Raw genomic sequence first — 20025 nt, 5'->3', positions numbered from 1 at the left:
AAGCATAATCTTTGAGATGAAATCTGAATCATGTTAAAGAATCTTTGGAAAAAATACTCCAGTCCTACCACTTCCAATAATAATTGCTGAGAGTACATGCAACCTTGAAGATCTCAAAACATTGCTAAAACGCTTTTTAAAAAACTAAACAGTGAGTTCTCCATGAGCAATGCTGGTTCCATACAGATTCACTACAAAAATATGAAGATTTTTACCAGGTGTGGCCTATATTTATACCATGCTGAATAGTAACATTTAGTTGTAATTGGAATAAAACTAAACAGGGATGGTATTATTTGGATTCCCATTGAAAACTTTGGCATTGTAGGGAGTTGTGGGGATGATGCACTAGGTAAGATTTTTCTTCCAGAATCAAAAACTACATTATGATGTCAAGTGACACTGCTAGCAACACGGTGAATCTTTTGGGTGAGATGTAAAACTGATATCCTGATGGTTTGACTTCAGATGTCATTTATTGTTTTTTTTCTTTCAAGAATTAATGGTCTGGTCCAAATTTCAATCTATATAATTACCCTTTTGCCTGTCCCCACTAAATTCCATCTGCTTTTTTATTTCGTTTCTTGTGCTTTGTATATAATGTTTCAATGTGCTGTTAAGTACCTGCTTTACTCAAGGGGTAGTTGTAATTTAAGGCGTGAATGAAGTGTTCTCTCAGAATAGTATGCAAAGAAATTTGGGATATTTCTTGATGTAAAATTCCATGTTAATGTAAGATTTGAGAGCATAACACTGTATTTGGCATTGCTGGTTGAAACATTCATATGCAGCTGTAGACACCATTTTGTTGCAAGGATTCACCTGTACAGATCTGATTACAGAATCAGAGCTTGTGATAATATCCTGAATTTGTAGGATTTAGAAACATTTAATGACACATACTACCGTTAATCCTTTCACAAAACTTGCAGGTTTGTCAATATAGATCAGTGATGAGGCATGGCCCTTTGGACAAATTACCTGGATCAGTTAAAAGCCAGCAAAAAGCTGTAGATCCCGAAGATGCCAGATTGAATGCTTGATATGCTTTTTTTAATAAAAACGCAGAAAAATCACCTGTCACCAGATAGTATGCTTTAAAAATATCAGCATGTTGTGGAGAGACGCTGGGGGGGTGAGTCAGTTTGTCTCTCTAGTTCCAGAGAAGTTTAAGGACAAAATACTTGATTTCTACAAATACAGAGAAACTCAGTGAAACCAAGTCACTTGGATCCAAGCACAAGGAAAATTACACTTTTGTCAGAGGAGAACATAGTAGAAAAAATAATTTAAACCTATTTACTAACGAAATTCTTTAGGAAACCTACAGTCTTCTGTGGTGTAATAGTCAGTTTATTTTTCTCTTAATGGTTAATTGTAAATACCTGTTGGAATCCACAGTTCTTCCTTTATTTCTTGAAGAACAGATTTATGAAAATTTGAGGCATGTTGGGTAAGAGAACTCTATTTTAGCTCATATATCGAGGAAAGCAATAAAATTGTTTTCTGACGTTAAAAGAAACAAATTGTAAATTTTAGGGTGATGATTAGGGTGTATAGTCAACAGGGAGTAACCAGAAGTTTTTGATTTGATATGGGGATATACTTTGATATACAATGTGCGACATTACTGTGATCTACTTCAGGGTAGTTTTATTTGTTTTGACTTTTTTTTAGTAGGAAGTATTTATTTAATACATGGTTGCAAGATAAGTCATATTAGCCAATTTGCCACTTTTGGGTAAAAATATGAGAATTCAGCAATATTATTACTTTTGTTTGAGGCTAGAATAGTTATTGACATCTAACTCTAAATGCATTGTGAAGTAGACAATGGGTGAAAACACTTAAATGAAACAAATAATTTGTGTTCCTTTTTTAGCATATTTTTGGTATGTCCCTACTTGTGCATACACACATTTTCTCATTGAAATTAAGTGTAATTTAAATTATAAAGTTTGTAACATCAGTTGAGCAGGAGATAAAATACATCCTGTTTTCTTTCCCTTACATCAGGATTACATCAGGATTACATTTAAAACTATAGTGAAATCATGCAAACGTGGTTATGAACCTACAACAGTTGAGAGAATCTACTGGCAGGTGCTTAATATATTTACCCTCTTATTTAGTTTTCAGGCCTCACACAAGTGGATGCAACAGCATATTTTTTAAACAACATCAGCAGTTCAATAGTCTCAAGACCTACTTTAACTGGAAAACTGAAAGGTGCTTTCATTGTGGATGTAATCACTATTTATGCCTCCAAATTTCACTGTTGGGTTCCTGAACCATAATTAAACTGAGACAGAATAATGTGACATAAACTATTTACCAGTGTAATACTATTTTTCGATGCTCATGACACTACTTCCTAAATCTGAGAAGCCTTAAGGTTAAATGTGATACTGTAACACATTTAGGGGGAAAATATCCTTTTTTGAGTTATTCAAAATGGTGCCGCATTTGGGGCATATTTCATTGCACCTCTTTTTTAAAAGTTGAAGACCTTCTTTTTTATTTACATTAATACAAAATAGCTGTTGCTGGAGCTTTTCCATTCCAGTGAGAGGATCATTAACTAAAAATAGGAACCAGAGCGTAACGGAGGTTGCAGAACGTTTGGCGTGGGGGGAGAGAGATTTCTGGAGGGTAGAAAAATATATGTAGATTGAAGTTTTTATAGTGGAAAGCTTTTCTTTAAAAAAGATTTGCAAGATACAATACTACAAACCTATGGCCTCTGACCATTTGTTCTACTGTTGGTCACTCAGCCAGCAGGCTTGGTTTTCTTTTTTATTTACTGTATGTTAATTTATGATGTGTATTTTATAAAACATTTCTATAACTGATGCAAAACATGACCTTAAGTGTGTACTCTTTTCAGCCAATTGATATAGTTAGAGGTAGTTTCTGTGAGAAACGTTTCATAAATTCAGTGTTGCTGGTTTAACTTTTCCTCCTTAATCTGAAGTAGTGGGATAAGACTGTAATAAAAGAGTTAGAGACGCACAAGGTGGTTATCTGGTTCTGTACATGTCTTCATAGGACTACACAAAAGAACTTCTTTGGTGAAAGTAAATTTGAACTGTATCTGTTTTCTGTTCCGAGTGAGAGAGTACTATTTTCCTAATAGATCTCTGCTAGCAGCCCTGCTTGTGCTAGCTTGGATCTCCACACACATTCCCCATATCTCCTGTGACAACAGCAATGCCATAAATGCTCCTGCTTTCTCCTTTTTCTGCCCATGTTCCTGATAATCCCAAGATGTAAGGCATTTGGAGGGGCAGGCTCCAATGCCATGGTGCCAGCAGATGAAACATTGGTAGGGATTCAAACTTCAGGTCCTGTTCGGACTTGTTACATTTCTAAACTTATTGGGGTTTTTTTAATTATTTGCTTTAAGGTTAAATTTAAAGTGACCACCAATAAGGCAGTGGGAGCTAGGTGTGTGCATGGATGGGATGGGAGTGAGACAGGCTGTACTGATGGCAGCCTGGTTTCTGTTCTAGGAGGTACAGGGAGCGTGTATGTAGATCCATACCTACTAAATACATGCTTACAGTACTGCTTGCTACCATGAAGATGGGCTGTATATTAAGGCAAATGATGAGTGGTTATTATACTAGGCTGTCATCTAAGGAGGGCAGATACAAGTAATGAGAGCATCTTTTCAAGTATAGTAGCATAAACAGATCTATGAACAGCATATGGCTAAGCAGTGTAGCAACCTGGGTGGAGATAATTGTTTTTAAGGTTCATACAGACTAATGAATGAGCGTGATGGTTTACCAGAAGGGTATGTATTACTGATTGACTATAAACAAGAATAGATGAAAAAAGCTAATGTCGGGTTAGCCCGTGAATGCCACGCGGATTTAAGCTAAATAGGGGAGAAAAGCAACATTGTAATTTCTTATAGCAAGATATCTAGGTGTCTTTCTCAGAACAAAAAATTTAAGGGGTACATTTTCAAAGCATTATCCCAGTGATGGCCTTTGATCTGTGCTAGCTATGCAGCTGTATAAAAGAGTCTCTGTACTGCCGAATAGGTGAAAGTAATAGTTCATCAGTAGTTTTTCTGCTTCCTCTCTGTTCAGCCTCTCCTCTGTCTGTCTGTGATCTGGTTCCAGAAATATTTTTCTGCTGACTCTCTTCCCTGCTTGTTTACCTCACAACAGCTTCTGATCTGATTTGGCAGCCTTGTCACGTGTATGCCATGGTTATGGAGCTTCTTCACAGGCACGGAAGGAGCTGACTGCAAACCTATACAGAAATATTAGGTCTGGTTTTACCATGCAGGTCCTATCAACATTATTTGAAAGTGCTCATCTTAACTCTATGCACCCCCATTGAAATTGAAGGGTTAAGAATGAAATATCTTAATTTGGCTTTTACATTTTAATTGTGGTTTAATTTGGTGACTGTCTTCTTAATAAATAAAAGCTTTCCAGAAACTCAACACACTCAGTAATTTATGTGAACTTCCATAAAGACTAATGGGAGTTGGGATCATAGGTAGTTAGAGATGGAAAATGCATACTAGATGCTTGAATTTCACCCACTACAAGGGTGAATATAGTCCCAGATGCATTCACTTGGAGATCATATTGATGTTATGCTTGATCTTGTCTAAAAGGCCAAGAAAAAGCGCTTGTGTGCGCTCTCCTTCCCTCTCTCTCTCTCTCTCTCTGTGTGTATTAATCATTTGTATTGCAAGGAGCATGTGGATTCCTTTTGTTTAGACTTTTAGCTTTGTTTCATTTATGATGACCAAAAAAACCCACCTTGTTTATCAGAAGTAGTGTGCTGTTTGGTCAAAGTTTCCTGAATGGTTTATATTCAGTATTACAAACTAATTCAGTAAACCATATGATTACTAGATACTTTCAATGTATTGTTATAATATTTACAAACTTAGACATGCAAAATTTATTTGCATAACTGATTTGCTAAGAAAATAATTTTCAACCATAGATGTGATGAAATGTCACTACAGTGAAACCTGCCTTAAGTAACCAATCAGCCACCCATGGCACTTGCTTAAATAGATCCTTAGTAAAAGTGAGTGTTTATGAACGTTGAATTCAGATTGCACTAGAAATGTTGAAGAAGTTTCAGACTAGTTTCTGGTGGTTTTTAGAGGTTAAAGGTAAAACCTCAGCTTCCTTTGTTTATTCTAATTGGAAAAGTTCTGGAAAAGAAATTGTACTGCAAAGTGATGACTTATTTTCCGTGAAAAGCAGCATTCTATAATTGTGCTTCCCAAATCCATCCAAGGTAGTACCGGTGGGTAGGTAAGTTCTGCTTATGTAATTATTCATTTAGTAATATTTATTGGTGGTCATTACCAAGCACCTTGGTGCCTTACATCCATAAAATAAACATTTCATAAAAAATACAAGTCTTTAAACATAAAAGGCCCAACAGGGGACCGACTTCTCTTCATCCCAACCTCCTCCCCAAGTTTTAAAAGCCTTGATCGAGCAAGTCTTGCTGTATATCCTGAAGTTTGATGAACTTGGGTTCTAACTGACTGATGGAGTGGGAGGAGGAAGTGTATTTCAGAGGCAAGGGCCCTCTACTGAGAGAGACCTGCTGCTAGCTGTAAAGAGGCTAATTCCAAGCATTAACAATGGTATGCCTTGTGCAAGAGAATTGGTTTGTCAGATAAATGGTCCAGGCACCAATCAGGACTTTATAGACTGTAACTAAAACTTTGAATTGTACCCAGATAAAAGCGGAGAAGCCAACACAGAACGTAAACCAAAGCTATTAAGGGCTCTTAGCAGCTTGCCCTATTCGAGAGATGAGATGCTGCATTCTTCCCAAAGGAGGTATAATAAATGTAGTCAGTAATGGACTGACTTTTGTGCAGGCCTTCACCAGTCATATGAAGGACAGGGGCCCAGCTCATTTTCAGTTTTCTCTTGTTGTTTCTTGCTGTAATATTACTTTCATAAGTAACGTTAAAATCAGTCTGAATCTGATTTATTGTCCTCCAAATAAAAAAACAAAACAAACCCGAAAGCTCCTATTAGCAATTGAGACTTTGCTCTCTTACAGAGCCCTGGTAAACTCAATCGATTACATCACCCACCATTCTGAACAGTCTTTTTAGGTGTGATAGAGGAATAGAATGTCTGACTGTCATAGCCACAGCAGAGTAATGGAAATGACTTCTGTGTTGCAATCCATCTCATGTCAGGGTTCCTTCCCCACTCTGAACTCTGGGGTACAGATGTGGGGACCTGCATGAAAGACCCCCTAAGCTTATACTTACCAGCTTAGGTTAAAACTTCCCAAAGGCACAGATTCCTTTCTTGCCTTGGGATCACTGCCATCACCAAGTGATTTAACAAATGATCAGGGAAAGGACCACTTGGAGTCCTATTCTCCCTAAATATTCCCCCAAGCCTACACCCGCTCTCCTGGGGAAGGCTTGAGCGTATATCCTCACCAGTTGGTTAGAAAGGAACTACAGACCCAAACCCCTGGGTCTTAGAACAATGGAAAAATCAGTCAGGTTCTTAAAAAGAAGGATTTTATTTAAAGGAAAGGTAAAAGAATCACCTCTGTAAAATCAGGATGGTAAATACTTTACAGGGTATTCAGATTCAAAACACAGAGGATTCCCCTCTGGGCAAAACCTTAAAGTTACAGAAAACAGGAATAAACCTCCCTCTTAGCACGGGGAAAATTCACAAGCAAAACAAAAGATAAACTAATCCGCCTTGCCTGGCTTACCTATACTGGTTGCAATATTGGAGACTTGTATTAGGATGGGTTGGAGAAGATGGATTTCTGTCTGGCCCCTTTCAGTCCCAAGAGAGAACCCCTACACAAAACAAAACCTCTCCCCCGCCCCCCCACCACCACCACCAGATTTGAAAGTATCTTTCAATACCATCTAATGTAAGGTGATAACACTTCTGTAGTGACAAACCATGCTATCAGTTTAGTGATCTTCAGGGTTAGGCAGTAGACCAGTGCCATCCCCTGTTTTGTGCTCCACAGGGAACAAAGTACTGATGATAGAATTTCTAGGGAATGACTGACTGTTTTAAGATGGTATTCTGCTGTTGGGTATTTTTCCCCCTGTGTGATTGTTTCCATTTACATTATGGCAAAAGCCAATTTTGATATAAGTACAAATACACAGCTCTTTAATCTGTAAATATCAGCTATTGGTAGCTGCAGAATTAAAACTAGTGGGTCCATTAGAAATTCTCTTCCAGGTGTGTTTGTAATTAGGCTGCTTAATTCTTTCCAGAAGAGTCCTGCACTTAGGACTGAAGAATCCCATGCATTGCTACAGACTAGGGACCGAATGGCTCGGCAGCAGTTCTGCAGAAAAGGACCTTGGGGTTACAGTGGACGAGAAGCTGGATATGAGTCAACAGTGTGCCCTCGTTGCCAAGAAGGCTAACGGCATTTTGGGCTGTATAAGTAGGGGCATTGCCAGCAGATGGAGAGACGTGATCGTTCCCCTCTATTTGACATTGGTGAGGCCTCATCTGGAGTACTGTCCAGTTTTGGGCCCCACACTACAAGAAGGATGTGGAAAAATTGGAAGGCGTGCAGCGGAGGGTAACAAAAATGATTAGGGGACTGGAACACATGACTGATGAGGAGAGGCTGAGGGAACTGGGATTGTTTAGTCTGCAGAAGAGAAGAATGAGGGGGGATTTGATAGCTGCTTTCAACTACCCTAAAGGGGTTCCAATGCAAATGGTTCTAGAGTGTTCTCAGTGATAGCAGATGACAGAACAAGGAGTAATGGTCTCAAGTTGCAGTGGGGGAGGTTTAGGTTGGATATTAGGGAAAACTTTTTCACTAGGAGAGTGGCGAAGCGCTGGAATGCATTACCTAGGGAGGTGGTTGAATCTCCTTCCTTTGAGGTTTTTAAGGTCAGGCTTGACAAAGCCCTGGCTGGGATGATTTAGTTGGGGATTGGTCCTGCTTTGAGCAGAGGGTTGGACTAGATGACCTCCTGAGGTCCCTTCCAGCCCTGATATTCTATGATTCTAGTTGTTCCGTAGGTGTGTTTGTCTTTAATTACATTCTCTCCAATACATGTTGAAATGTGGTTTATATATTACAGCCTGAGGCTCTAGCTACACTATGACTTTTAACCAGTTAATTATGTAGCTGGTGGTAACCGTTTTGTTTCCACACACATGGTTAAAACTTGGATAGTAAACTGTAGCAGCTAACCATATTTTACCCGTGCTATAGGCCTAATCTGGCACTTGATTGTCTCTCTCTAATCAGTTTGACACACTGAGTTCAGAGTTTTACAGTACTGATGGGACCTCCTAACAGTGCCTGCTTAACAGGATTGGCAGTTTCTCCTTCATCTCACTTCTCTGTGCACCTGGATATCCCAGAGTGCATTGCCTACATGCTGCTGGTTCTGCTCTGTGTGTATGTCCTTCAGGTGCTTTATCTTCTTCTATGGAAGAATGGGTTCATGGCCCACATTTTCCAGAATGCACTGGTACAAATATAGTTAGACAATTTAGGGGTGTATGAACAAACAGGGTTGCATAGTTTTGCACAACTGTGTCAGTACGTGGACACCACTCAACCATGTTTGTCCTATGTGTTAAGGAATGCTAATTTATTTTGCCTTGCTGGGTTATATGCTTAAATTGCAGGCATTAGAACCGTGGAGCATATTGTGCTGATGATAATCACTGGGTAGTGCTGTGCTGTGTGCAATGTCTGGTGTTTGTCAAATGGAGTTTGACCCTGTGGTTGCCACCTGTCAAACTGGACTTCTGAACAGAACATTAATTTCAGCTAGCTACAGGTTACATTATTGTGCTAAAGAAAGATTGCACAAGAGGAAGCATATGAAAAAGAAATCAAGTGGCTAGTGTGGCCATTTTATAAATACATGAGAACCACAAAACACAGCCATCACTAAATTTTTAGGTGTGTTTTTATTTTAATCTCTAGTTCTATATGGATCAGGCTTTCTGAAGTCTTAAGACACAGAAAAGATTTGTTCACTGCTCAAATGAATTCAGGTTTGCAAATATTTTGTTGGTTTTATTTTCCCATTTGATTCGTATTCATCAATGAGGATCTCTTCTATTTGGGAGATTATTCAAGTGAGCAGCTTGGCTTTCCTCATGTCTCTTTTAGATGGGAATGAAAAGTGATAACTGAATTGCTCTAATGAATGATGTTATGAGCTATTTATTAAGGGTATAGGTAGGAAGCATTATACTACTATAGACAAAACATTAAGCTTTGCAGTTACTGCTGGTTCTTTAGACTCCCCAGTTTAGAATTATAACCCTCTTGACATAACCATACCACTAAGACGGTAATTTATTGCACAGCTGTGAAGACAACTTTGCTGTCTCTCATCTAAAATCAGCAACTCCTCTAACATGAGTATGCATAATAGCTTTGGGAAGGTGTGTGCGGGTGTTCCTCTCCAACAGATATGAACCTGTAATCTATTTCAGGGGTTCTGGGGAGCTGCTTATTAAACTCTAATAAATTTTAACTACAAAGTAACATGTAAGGGCAGGTATCTTTCCTGACTAAAGCCTTAGACTGTAAACTCCTTTGTACGTGTACAATGCCTAGAACAATGAGGTCCTGATCTGGGTTGGGGCTTCTAAGCACTTCCGCTGTACAAATAATGGATTAATTTTAAAAAAAAACAACCTAGAAAAGTGAACCTCTTCTTACGAAGTCTTGCTACATTTTCATCCAAACTAGGTATGAATATGTTGGCTTTCACACAATATAATTGACATATAAAATCTGATTTTAAAGCACTTATGCTTATAAGCCTATTGGAAAAAGATACAAACAATTGTGCAGGTACTTAACTTTAACATCTAACATCCTGTGTAGTTTTGAAATATGTAGATTAATCTTTAGAAAATCAGATTTTTGTGTGTCTTTTAAGAGACTAGAGTTGATATGTCTTGATCAAGGAACTCCATTGGGAGTGGGTAGTTAAACATTAAAATTAGCATACTAAAATCAGCATCTGACTTGCTGTATCCATTACAGGAATATGAACTGTAGCTACCGAAGACCATGGGCAAATACGTACCATAAGAAAAGTGCCTAAATGTGAGGAATTTTATTGGGTCTGCTATAGAATGTTAGAATTTAATATCAGCCAGTACCACAATTCTTCCTTATGAAACATACCTTTTTAAAGGACAATGAAGTTCACTAAGTAGATTGTGATGTGGCAACACTAGTTACTAACAGAGCGCTTGAACTGATAAGCCTTTAGTACCCACATGTGCAAGTATATACATCTCTGTATTTTGGAGTAGAATCATTCTGTACTTAATATATGTCAAGTGTGTCACGCTCTTCTCACTCTGTAGACAAACTGTTTTAACTGTCATTTCTGCTATCCCATTGCACCTGCCATTTTGCCATAATTGTAACTTCACATGAAATTGTAAGAGGTAGCTGAACAGGTGCATTCAGTCTGCAAGTGTGTGAAATGTTCAACTGCAGCCAGCAAGAAGATATTATCTGTTAAAAATACGTACATAGTTTTCACTTTCTGAATAATCACCTGTTTTGTCTACATTTAAACATTTTTGGTGAGACATTAAAAAAAAATCTTACAACTAGAACATCTTGAGTATTCTGTTATATGCTAACTTGTTATATTGCAGTATTAGTGTTAAAAGCTTTTTGATATCTTTTAAATCCATTGATCTGTTGGTTTTTTTTGTTTTCTTTTATGTTTGCCGCACTAATTATGCCAGATAAAACTGAAGACTAGGTTAATTAATTGGATAGCATCTCATGACATGAATGCATCTGAAAAAGGAAATATGGAGTTAAGAGTTAACTATTGATAAACCTCTGGAAAATATTTTTCCAGTACCTAGGTCATCTAATGATTTTATTTAATGAGACATCGCCACCTAATTTAGGTCCCGAATTTGCATTTGAGTGTGTCATGTGTGGGTGAAAAAATGCTTCCTTAGAATCTCTAACATATCAATGAAAATAGTGCAGCTCCTTAGGTTTAAACAATCTTCTGCAATGTCAGACCAATTTTGTAGCAATGTGCCACTTCATGAGAACCAGAAAATGAAATAATTCATTTTCATTATTTAAGCTGAGTGGAATTAGAAGTCAAGCAGACCACACACGTTGTGAAAAATAAATTAGGTTTTACAGTATTTGGTTTCAATAATCGAAGTTTTTATAAATAACAGGTCAGGAAACGTATTTTTAAATATATATATTTTTTTAGGTTGATGGCATCCTCCAGCTTGGAGGGATCTTTAGCAGATAGCACATGTGTAATACATACAGGACGATACTGAATAATCAAAACATATTTTCCTGTTTAAAGTACTTTTAAATGTATTACAAAAATTTTCTGTAGGGAAAAAGACCTTGAAGAAGCTCTAGAAGAAGGAGGTTGTGACCTTGAAACAGTAAGAAACATAATTCAAGGGAGACCACTGCCTGCTGATTTGAGAGCCAAAGTCTGGAAGGTAACGATGACTTTAAATAAAGAGGATAATGCTTGCAGATATATTTTTATTTGAAGCTGATCGCTTCAGTATTATGAATAATTATAAAAGGATTACCCCCCACCCCCATTTGTGTGTGCATGTGTGCCATGCAGAATTCTGAAGTGTATTTAATTCAGTTTTGAAATGTTTATTCTCCTTTGAGCTTAAATCTGTAGAGTTCATTGAGTGCAGTAACTAGATCGCTGCATAGGTACAGCCGGTAATGCTTTGAAGAACTGTTTGTTTTCAGATTGCACTGAATGTTGTAAGAAAAGGGGACAGTCTGGCATCCTGGGATGGTTGTTTAGATCTACCGGAACAGAGCATAATTCACAAGGATTGCCAAGAGCTAATTGGTAAGTTTGATGATTACATTTCTGTAATGCCTGCTCTCTTAGAGTCATGTTGTTTAACATAATTATCTTCACTAGTATTTAAACTGTGAAGGGGATTTTGGGTGGGGAAGGTAAAACCTTAGCACAGAAGAATAATTGAATATCTTCGATGTGCAAACAGAACTTTATCTTTGAATGGAAGACATGCAGGAAGTGCAAAGTATTATCTGTTATGTGAGAAACTGCATAATCCAAACGCAATCCAATGGAAAAAGGGCTGTGATTGAGACTGTTGAAAAATGTAAATTACCATTTTCAAAAAAGTTGGTCTGTTGCATCTGATGTGTTTTATATAGTGCCCTTCAGGTTTTGAACTTTGGGATGAGTTGCCATCTTATGCCAAAGAGCAACACAGTGCCTCCTAACACTATAATAAAACATTGATTCAATGCTGACTCTCAGGTTCACTTAATCACCAATACCACTTCCTATAGCTTTTGAGGGAGGAACAGTCTCCCATCGGTTTAACTCATTCTGTCCCCATTGGATATTAAGATGGGGGTACCAGCTACAGCAGTGTGTAATACTTCTGTAACACCGTTGCACATATTTTTAGCTATATTTTTAAACGCAATCTAAAACAAGGAACTCATTTTTTTTTAACTTAGAGCCGGGTTACTTCCAGTGACTTCATATAGGAGAGAGAAATAAACTTAAATGGACATTGTCAATTTAAATTACTCTTTTTGTCTAGAACTTTTTGTCAGCTGTAGTTAGAAGGGACCCCTAAGTTTACTAGAACTGAAAGATGAGAGAAGGAATTCCTTTCCTTTTTCAGTCCCCCACTCCCTTTGTGCCAGTCAGTTTCCCTTTTTTGTTTAGGTATTTCACAGAGCAACACAAGAAGAAGTGATAAATAACATAGGAAAATGCCATTTTAAAACTACAATATTTGTCAGGAAGATTAAGTGGCAAGTGTTTTATCTGAAAATACTCCTAACTCATTTTTATGCAAAAGTGACTGACTTTTAAGTTGATGACATCCCTTTAGTAACTTAGGCAATCCCTACCCTTGCATCTGAATTCTTCCAGTTCCTGTTTTTGTTTAACTTTGTTTACTTTCAAGCTAGGCTGCAAAGCCAGTCTTCAGCTCTCTAAGGGGTTAGATCTGAGTGGATTAGATGAAGGAAATGTCAGAGTATTGTGTGGTTTGGAGGTGATCCATAGTTTTTGATGCTGGTCCAGTTATATGACTTAGGGTTTTATGTATGCAAGCAGAGCTATGGATGAGCAGGTTTCTTTATAAAATATATATATCCTAAACTTCAGCCAGTGACTAGTTATCATTACATGTCCCCATGTGTATTTGCTACTAGATATGTCGTAGCCAGGAGCTCTACATTTCTTTGCAGAATTCAGAATTGGATGCAGAACTGCTTTGGAAACTGGTGGCCATTATTTCATTGTTTCTCTTCCTCTCGTTTCACTTTTCTCCCTATCCACCATTACAGAACCTTAAAAAAACTAAACAAACTGCTGCAAATGCACTTGCCCTAGTTCTAGAAATTGTCATTGAAGGGCTTCCAGAAGTCCTTAGCATAATGTACCAATAATCCAATAATAATTTTTAAACTGTTTTTGCATTTGTATAGTAGCTATTGAGAAGAAAAAGCTGTTCCCTATGTGAATTCCTCTTCCCTGTTTCACTTCTGAAAAAAATCACTTAAGTAAATAGAAAAAAAAAAATCTAAAACACCACTATTAATGTTATTAAGTTACTTAGCTTTTTCAGGAGTACAGCAAAATGGCACAATCAATTTTAATGTTGTATGGAACTATGGCATAATACATCTGTAAAGTCACCATTCCTTGTGGGTTTTTTTTTCCCTGTTTTTCTCGTCAGGCCAAAAGAAAACTTTCATATAACTAGTTTTGTGACCATACCAAAGTAATTAATCTAATCAATATAACATGGTGTTAAGGTTATATCTAAGACTTGCATTTAAAACAGGATTAAAATCCTCTATTTCACATTTTAGTGAGGGTATTGAGTCTGCAAATTTATAACTCTTCAGATGACACTTGCATTTTCTTCTATATATTATAAAAAAATATTTACCAACTTTTGTGAAGGAAACCTTTTTAAATGCGTCCTTTGTAGATCATTTTTACCATCAGTTATGGGTTGTGGGGTCCCTGTAGCAAAATAACTAGTCACCACAAACTTCATGTGGACACACTTATTATTATAACATGTTAAATTAAAAGCAGCCTATACTTAATTAAACACAGACAGTCATTCCCCTTTTTTTGTCGTTACCCAATTCAGCTGCATAAAGAGAGATGACCGAACGGGGGAGGGAGGAGAGGAAGGGTATGTGTGAAAAATCTTTTTAAAGTAAAAATCCGATTTTTATTTAAATTGGATTTTTATTCACATTTTTTCTTTTATAAAATAAGCCTGTTCAAAATTAAACTTTTATTTGTGAGAACCTATGTTAAGATCTAAACTTACTATAATCAAGTAAAATAAAATGAAAAATATACTGAATCAATGAGCTCTCCTTATAAATTGTAAATGTTGAGTTAAAGGCTGCTTTTTTACACAGAGAGAATAAATGTAAAAACATTTAATTTAGAGGTCAACCTCTGTAAATAGGTCGTGATGTCAAGTTCTTCATTAAGTATCATTTTCAGTCTTCACAGTGGAGTGAATGCTGGTATTTTTTCCAAATGTCAATACTTTCAGTCTCTGCAGGACAGCTTTGCATCTCTTTGTTATGTATGCAACTCACTTCTGGTAATGTTCAATAAAAATTATTTTAAAAATGCTAGTTTTTCACATTTTTAATTGAATTTGAATTTCCATTCAAATGCAGCTTGACACAAAGCGTGAATAAAAAGTTAATTACCTTGTAAATAAGAAATACACTTTCTAACAATGAAAACATAGAAATCTGAATAAAATATGCTAAGCTACATATTTGCTGAAATAAATGGGTATAGTTATATACCCCCTGGTTAGCAATAATTACCACATCTAGTTTAAAAGCTTTATTTAGTTGTAAATAATCAAATCAACATGTTTTAATGGTTATACCAACTAGCAAGAATGAACCTCTCTTTAGGAAAATACCTAAGAAGTATAATTGGAAAACATTATTAAAATTGATGATTTAAATCAGTAAGTGAAAATCAAGGATTTTGAGTCGTGATTAAAAGTAATATTTTTAAATTAATCCACCCTGGATAGAACAGTCAGTCTGCCAGTTACATCCCTTTTCCAGGGCTGCCAGCTTGCCTACTTGATTTAACAGCTGTGCTTTTTGTGTACACCACCATCACCTCGGACTTTCGGAAGGTAGTAACACAGGCGAGTCAAATGGCTTCCAGCCTGTATGCTTTCTTGTTCCTCAACCATGGTCTGTATCCATCCCAAGCTCTGCTACCTAACCTGACATTTGCATTTGCGGGCTGGCTATTCTGAATGCAAACTGGTTAAACAGACAGCTAGCTCACTCATTAACCTATGTTCTTTATCCCACTCCAGTTATTTCCCCCCCCCCCTTTCCATACTGCTTGTGACCAGTAAGGTTTGTCAGTGAGTCCTGCCCTGACTAACCTCCTAAGGATTGTCAGAGTGGGTCTCCTCTTGTAGTTCACCAGGCAGACTTTTCAAGTACAGAATGTGCTGCAGTGTGGAGATGCAAACTGTGCTTGTCAGCCTGATCAGTCTGCAAGTCTTTTCCCTCTGTCTGCCACCTCCCCTCATTTCCCAATCCCTGGTAGCCAGAGGGGGCGTGGTGGAGAAAGGTAGGAGGGGAGACTTGCAACTTTATTGGGCTAACAAGCACAGCCTGCATCTCTACAACAGAGGAGATATGTAGTTTGAGTATGACAACTCTCTGATTTTGCCATCAGAAGATCTGCTCTGATATTTTAATCTGTCTGAGATCAGAATTCAAGTTTTGTATGTAAGAGGGTTTTTGAGGAATTGGAGATATGCATTCTTGATTAGTCTGTTGAATTAAAAGTCCCTTTTGACTTGTAGAGCTGGAGAGACTGTTATGTGCTGAGTGCTCCAAATTGGAATAAAAGAGGGGCATTTAGCACATTTTAAATCTACCTCTTTGTTTCATGTAGGCTAGAAAATACAGTCTCCTCTGTTCCCACTTCATTGTGACATCCCCGCTTGCTTTGAAAATTTAGGCCAATGCCTTTTTCTTAAAACTAGGGCTGTCGATTAATCACAGTTAACTCATGCGATTAACTCAAAAAAATTAATCGTACTGTTAAACAATAGAATACCAACGGAAATTTATTAAATATTTTGTATGTTTTCTACATTTTCAAATATCTATTTCAGTTACAACACAGAATTCAAAGTGTACAGTGCTCACTTTATATTCCTTTTTATTACAAATATTTGCACTGTAAAAATGATAAACAAAAGAAATAGTATTTTTTCAATTCAATTCACTTCATACAAGTACTGAAGTGCAATTTCTTTATCATGAAAGTGCAACTTACAAATGTAGGTTTTTTGTTACATTGTTTCATTTTTAGTGCAATTATGTAAAACTTTAGTGCCTACAAATTCACTCAGTCCTACTCCTTGTTCAGCCAATCATTAAAGAAATAAGTTTGTTTACATTTATGGGAGATAATGCTACCCACTTCTTAATTACAATGTCACCTGAAAGTGAGAACAGGTATTTGCATGGCACTGTTGTAATTGGCGTCACAAGATATTTATGTGCCAGATGTGCTAAAGATTCATATGCTTCTTCATGCTTTGCCCATCACCAGAGGACATGCTTCCATGCTTATGACACTTGTTAAAAAAAATAATGCGTTAATTACGTTTGTGACTGAACTCCTTGGAGGAGAATTGTATGTCTCCTGCTCTGTTTTACCTGCATTGTGCCATATATTTCATGTTATAGCAGTCTCAGACAATGACCCAGCACATGTTGTTCGTTTTAAGAACACTTTCACTTCAAACTTGACAAAATGCAAAGATACCAATGTTAAATTTCTAAAGATAGCTACAGCACTCGACCCAAGATTTAAGGATCTGAAGTGCCTTCCAAAATCTGTGAGGGACAAGGTGTAAAGCATGATTTCAGAAGTATTACAAGAGCAACACTCACCAAAAAAGAAAATCAACCTTCTGCTGGTGGCGTCTGACGACTCATGATGATGAAAATGAACATGCATCGGTCTACACTGCTTTGGATGGTTATCAAGCAGAATCCATCATCGGCATGGATGCATGTCCCCATGAAGGGACATATGAATCTTTAGTGCATCTGGCATGTAAATATCTTGCGACACTAGCTACAACAGTGTCATGCAAACGCCTGTTTTCACTTTCAGGTGACATTGTAAACAAGAATCAGGCAGCATTATCTTCTGCAAATGTAAACAAACTTTTTTTGTCTAAGCAATTGGGTGAACAAGAAATAGGACTGAGTGGATTTGTAGGCTCTAAAGTTTTACATTGTTTTTTATTTTTGAATGCAGTTATTTTTGTACATAATTCTACATTTTGTAAGTTCAACTTTCATGATAAAGAAATTGCACTACAGTATTTGTGTTAGGTGAATTGAAAAATACTATTTCTTTTTTTACAGTGCAAATATTTGTAATCAAAAATAAAGTGAGCACTGTACACTTTGTATTCTGTGTTGTAATTGAAATCAATATATTTGAAAATGTAGAAAATGTCCAAAAATATTTAAATAAATAGCATTCTATTATTGTTTAACAGCACAATTTAATTGTGATTAATTTTTTAATCGCTTGACAGCCCTACTTAAAACCTGTTTTCACACCATCACTTAAAAATCTGATTCAAACTACTCTATCTGCAGTCAGTTACAGTTCTGTATGTGAGTGTAACTGCCATATGAAACTATTCTGTAACTGTCTCTCAAGTATTTGTTATACTTTTCTATTTCCAGATCAGCTGACAGTGCCAGAAGAAGAGAAGTCAGTATTACTTTTGGATATTGAATCTGTTACTACCTTTTATTGTAAATCACGTAATGTTAAATACAGTTCCTGCCTCGGTTGGATACATCTACTGAAGCCACTGGTGCATCTTCGAATTCCACGCAATGATTTATACAATTGCTTTTATGCTATCATGAACAAGTACATTCCTAGGTAAAGTAAGTGTGTGTGTGTGTGTGTGTGTGAGAGAGAGAGAGAGAACACACTACTGTTGCTGGCATCGAATATGTAAATTTTTCAGAACTAGTTTCTCTCAAAAGATAGATTATGGTGGATTTTGCAAATGGTATAGAGATTTCTGCAGTAATAAAGGAGTAGCATTGTTTGTAGCAAAACTGCCACATTCCCTCAGTTTATTGTAAAATTGGAGGTGTACATGAAAATGTAACTAATCTAAATGCTACAGACATGTTAGATATGATTCCAGAAAATGACTACCAAAGTTTTCATGATCTAACTAATTCACATGTAACTGGCACTCATTCCCTAGACCTTTTAAAAAGCACATTATCGCCTCATGCAATATGGAAAGTACTTGTTTAGAAACTGTCCTGCCTATATGTTCTGTAAGATGAACTTTCTCTTCCCTTATTAGCATTTCGCTTGTCTATAATGCCTGCCTTCCAGTGACTTCAAAGCACTTCACAAACACTAAGTTTCTCAACATCCCCATAAAGGAGGTAGAGACTATTGTCCTCATGTTAATGGGTAGGTAAACTGAGGCACATAAAGGTCTGATTTCCCAAGCTACACAGTAGATAATCAATTTGGAAATAAAACTAAATTTGGAAATAAAACTCAGGAATCCTGAAGCACCCCCTGCTGTTCTAACCACTACATTTACTCCCTCATATTAAAATTAATATTACTTGTACTACAGTAGTGCCTGGAGACTCCAAATGTGCAAAGTGCTGTACACAGACATACTAATGGACAGTCTCTGCTCAAAGATCTTAGTCTAGATGAGACAAAGGGTGTAAGAGGAAGTATTATCCCCATTTTACAAATGAGAAATGAAGAGATTTAAATAATTTGGCCAACATTTCACAGACAGTCTGTCACAGAGTTGGGAATGGAACCCAGATCTTTTGTGTCCAAGTCCAGTGTCTTAACCATAGGACTATCCTTATACTTTCTACACGCAAAAAAAGGCAACTTAATGAAAACAGGATTTCTTGTTAATAATTTTACCTGTTGCTGATACTTACCTGAAATCCTAATTGCAGGCAGGTTGTTGTAGAAATTGTTTTAACAGAATGTTGACATCAGGTAGGGATATGTGCAGAAAGAGCAGATGAACTGTTAAACCATAGCTGGTTTCTCTTGAAAACAGCTTATTTAACAAAGCAAGGGAAGGAAAAGACAATGTAGAAAATTAATATAATTCTTAAAGAGAGAGTGCTTTTCAAACCTTTCCTACATGTGATACCTGTTCTCAAAAGTTTGTTTGTTTATTTATTGTAATAATAAGGAAGTTCTCTTCTCCCTGCATCTAGCTGTATTTCCCTCCTTATCATGTAGAATAATAATGATTCTTATTAGCTGGACAGAGTAAATTAACTGCTTACATGAAAATGTCAAGCCATTAATGTTGACACATCTGTTTTTATTAAAGGGCTATTTCTTTACCCCTCAGCAGGAGAAAATGAAAACAGATGAGCACACATTTATCACATCGTGCAAAGATACGAATTAGCACAACATGTGTTTTAGTATATGATCTGAAATAGTGATAAACAACCTAGAATGTTGCTGAATGGTTGATGATAGAGTCTACAGTGTTTCCTATCCTCATTTGATAATGCTGGCAGGTGTTAGGTTGAGAATTCTGTTTTCTCATGGCAATATTCCCTCTAGTGAGGGGTGGAAAATAGATTCCTCTTAAGGTGGTCAGTTCTGTTCTTTCTTTGGCTAGAGAGCGATTCTTAAATCAGCATCTTGAGCACTTTTTTTTTTTCTTTGTGTCATTCTGCCTTTTCACCCCTCCAGTGACTGAGGAGGTAGGTATTTGAACTCGCTGCTCTTGAGAGGCAGTGAGTTGCATTTAGACATCTGGACAGGCCACTAGAGGATTGATTGAGCTGGTAAGTAGTAGGGAGCAATTTATTCAGCAGAGCAATTTGAGAAAAATCCTGCTACATCTG

General features: G+C 36.9%; 1 protein-coding gene across 3 annotated transcripts in view; it reads left to right on the top strand.

Annotated features, from left to right (window-relative positions):
- The window catches only part of TBC1D23 (TBC1 domain family member 23), a 52939-nt gene that overhangs the window by 2838 nt on the left and 30076 nt on the right, over positions 1-20025 (top strand). For all 3 annotated transcript variants that reach the window (XM_074973430.1, XM_074973411.1, XM_074973421.1), the window contains exons 2-4: positions 11396-11507; positions 11779-11884; positions 17830-18034. In XM_074973430.1, the coding sequence (XP_074829531.1) occupies positions 11396-11507; positions 11779-11884; positions 17830-18034 (423 nt within the window). The remainder of the gene's footprint in view (positions 1-11395; positions 11508-11778; positions 11885-17829; positions 18035-20025) is intronic.

This window comes from Natator depressus, chromosome 1 (genome assembly GCF_965152275.1).
Source record: "Natator depressus isolate rNatDep1 chromosome 1, rNatDep2.hap1, whole genome shotgun sequence".
Taxonomy (NCBI): domain Eukaryota; kingdom Metazoa; phylum Chordata; order Testudines; family Cheloniidae; genus Natator; species Natator depressus.
Note: the sequence above shows the minus strand (reverse complement) of the source record. Positions and strands in the feature narration are given on the sequence as shown.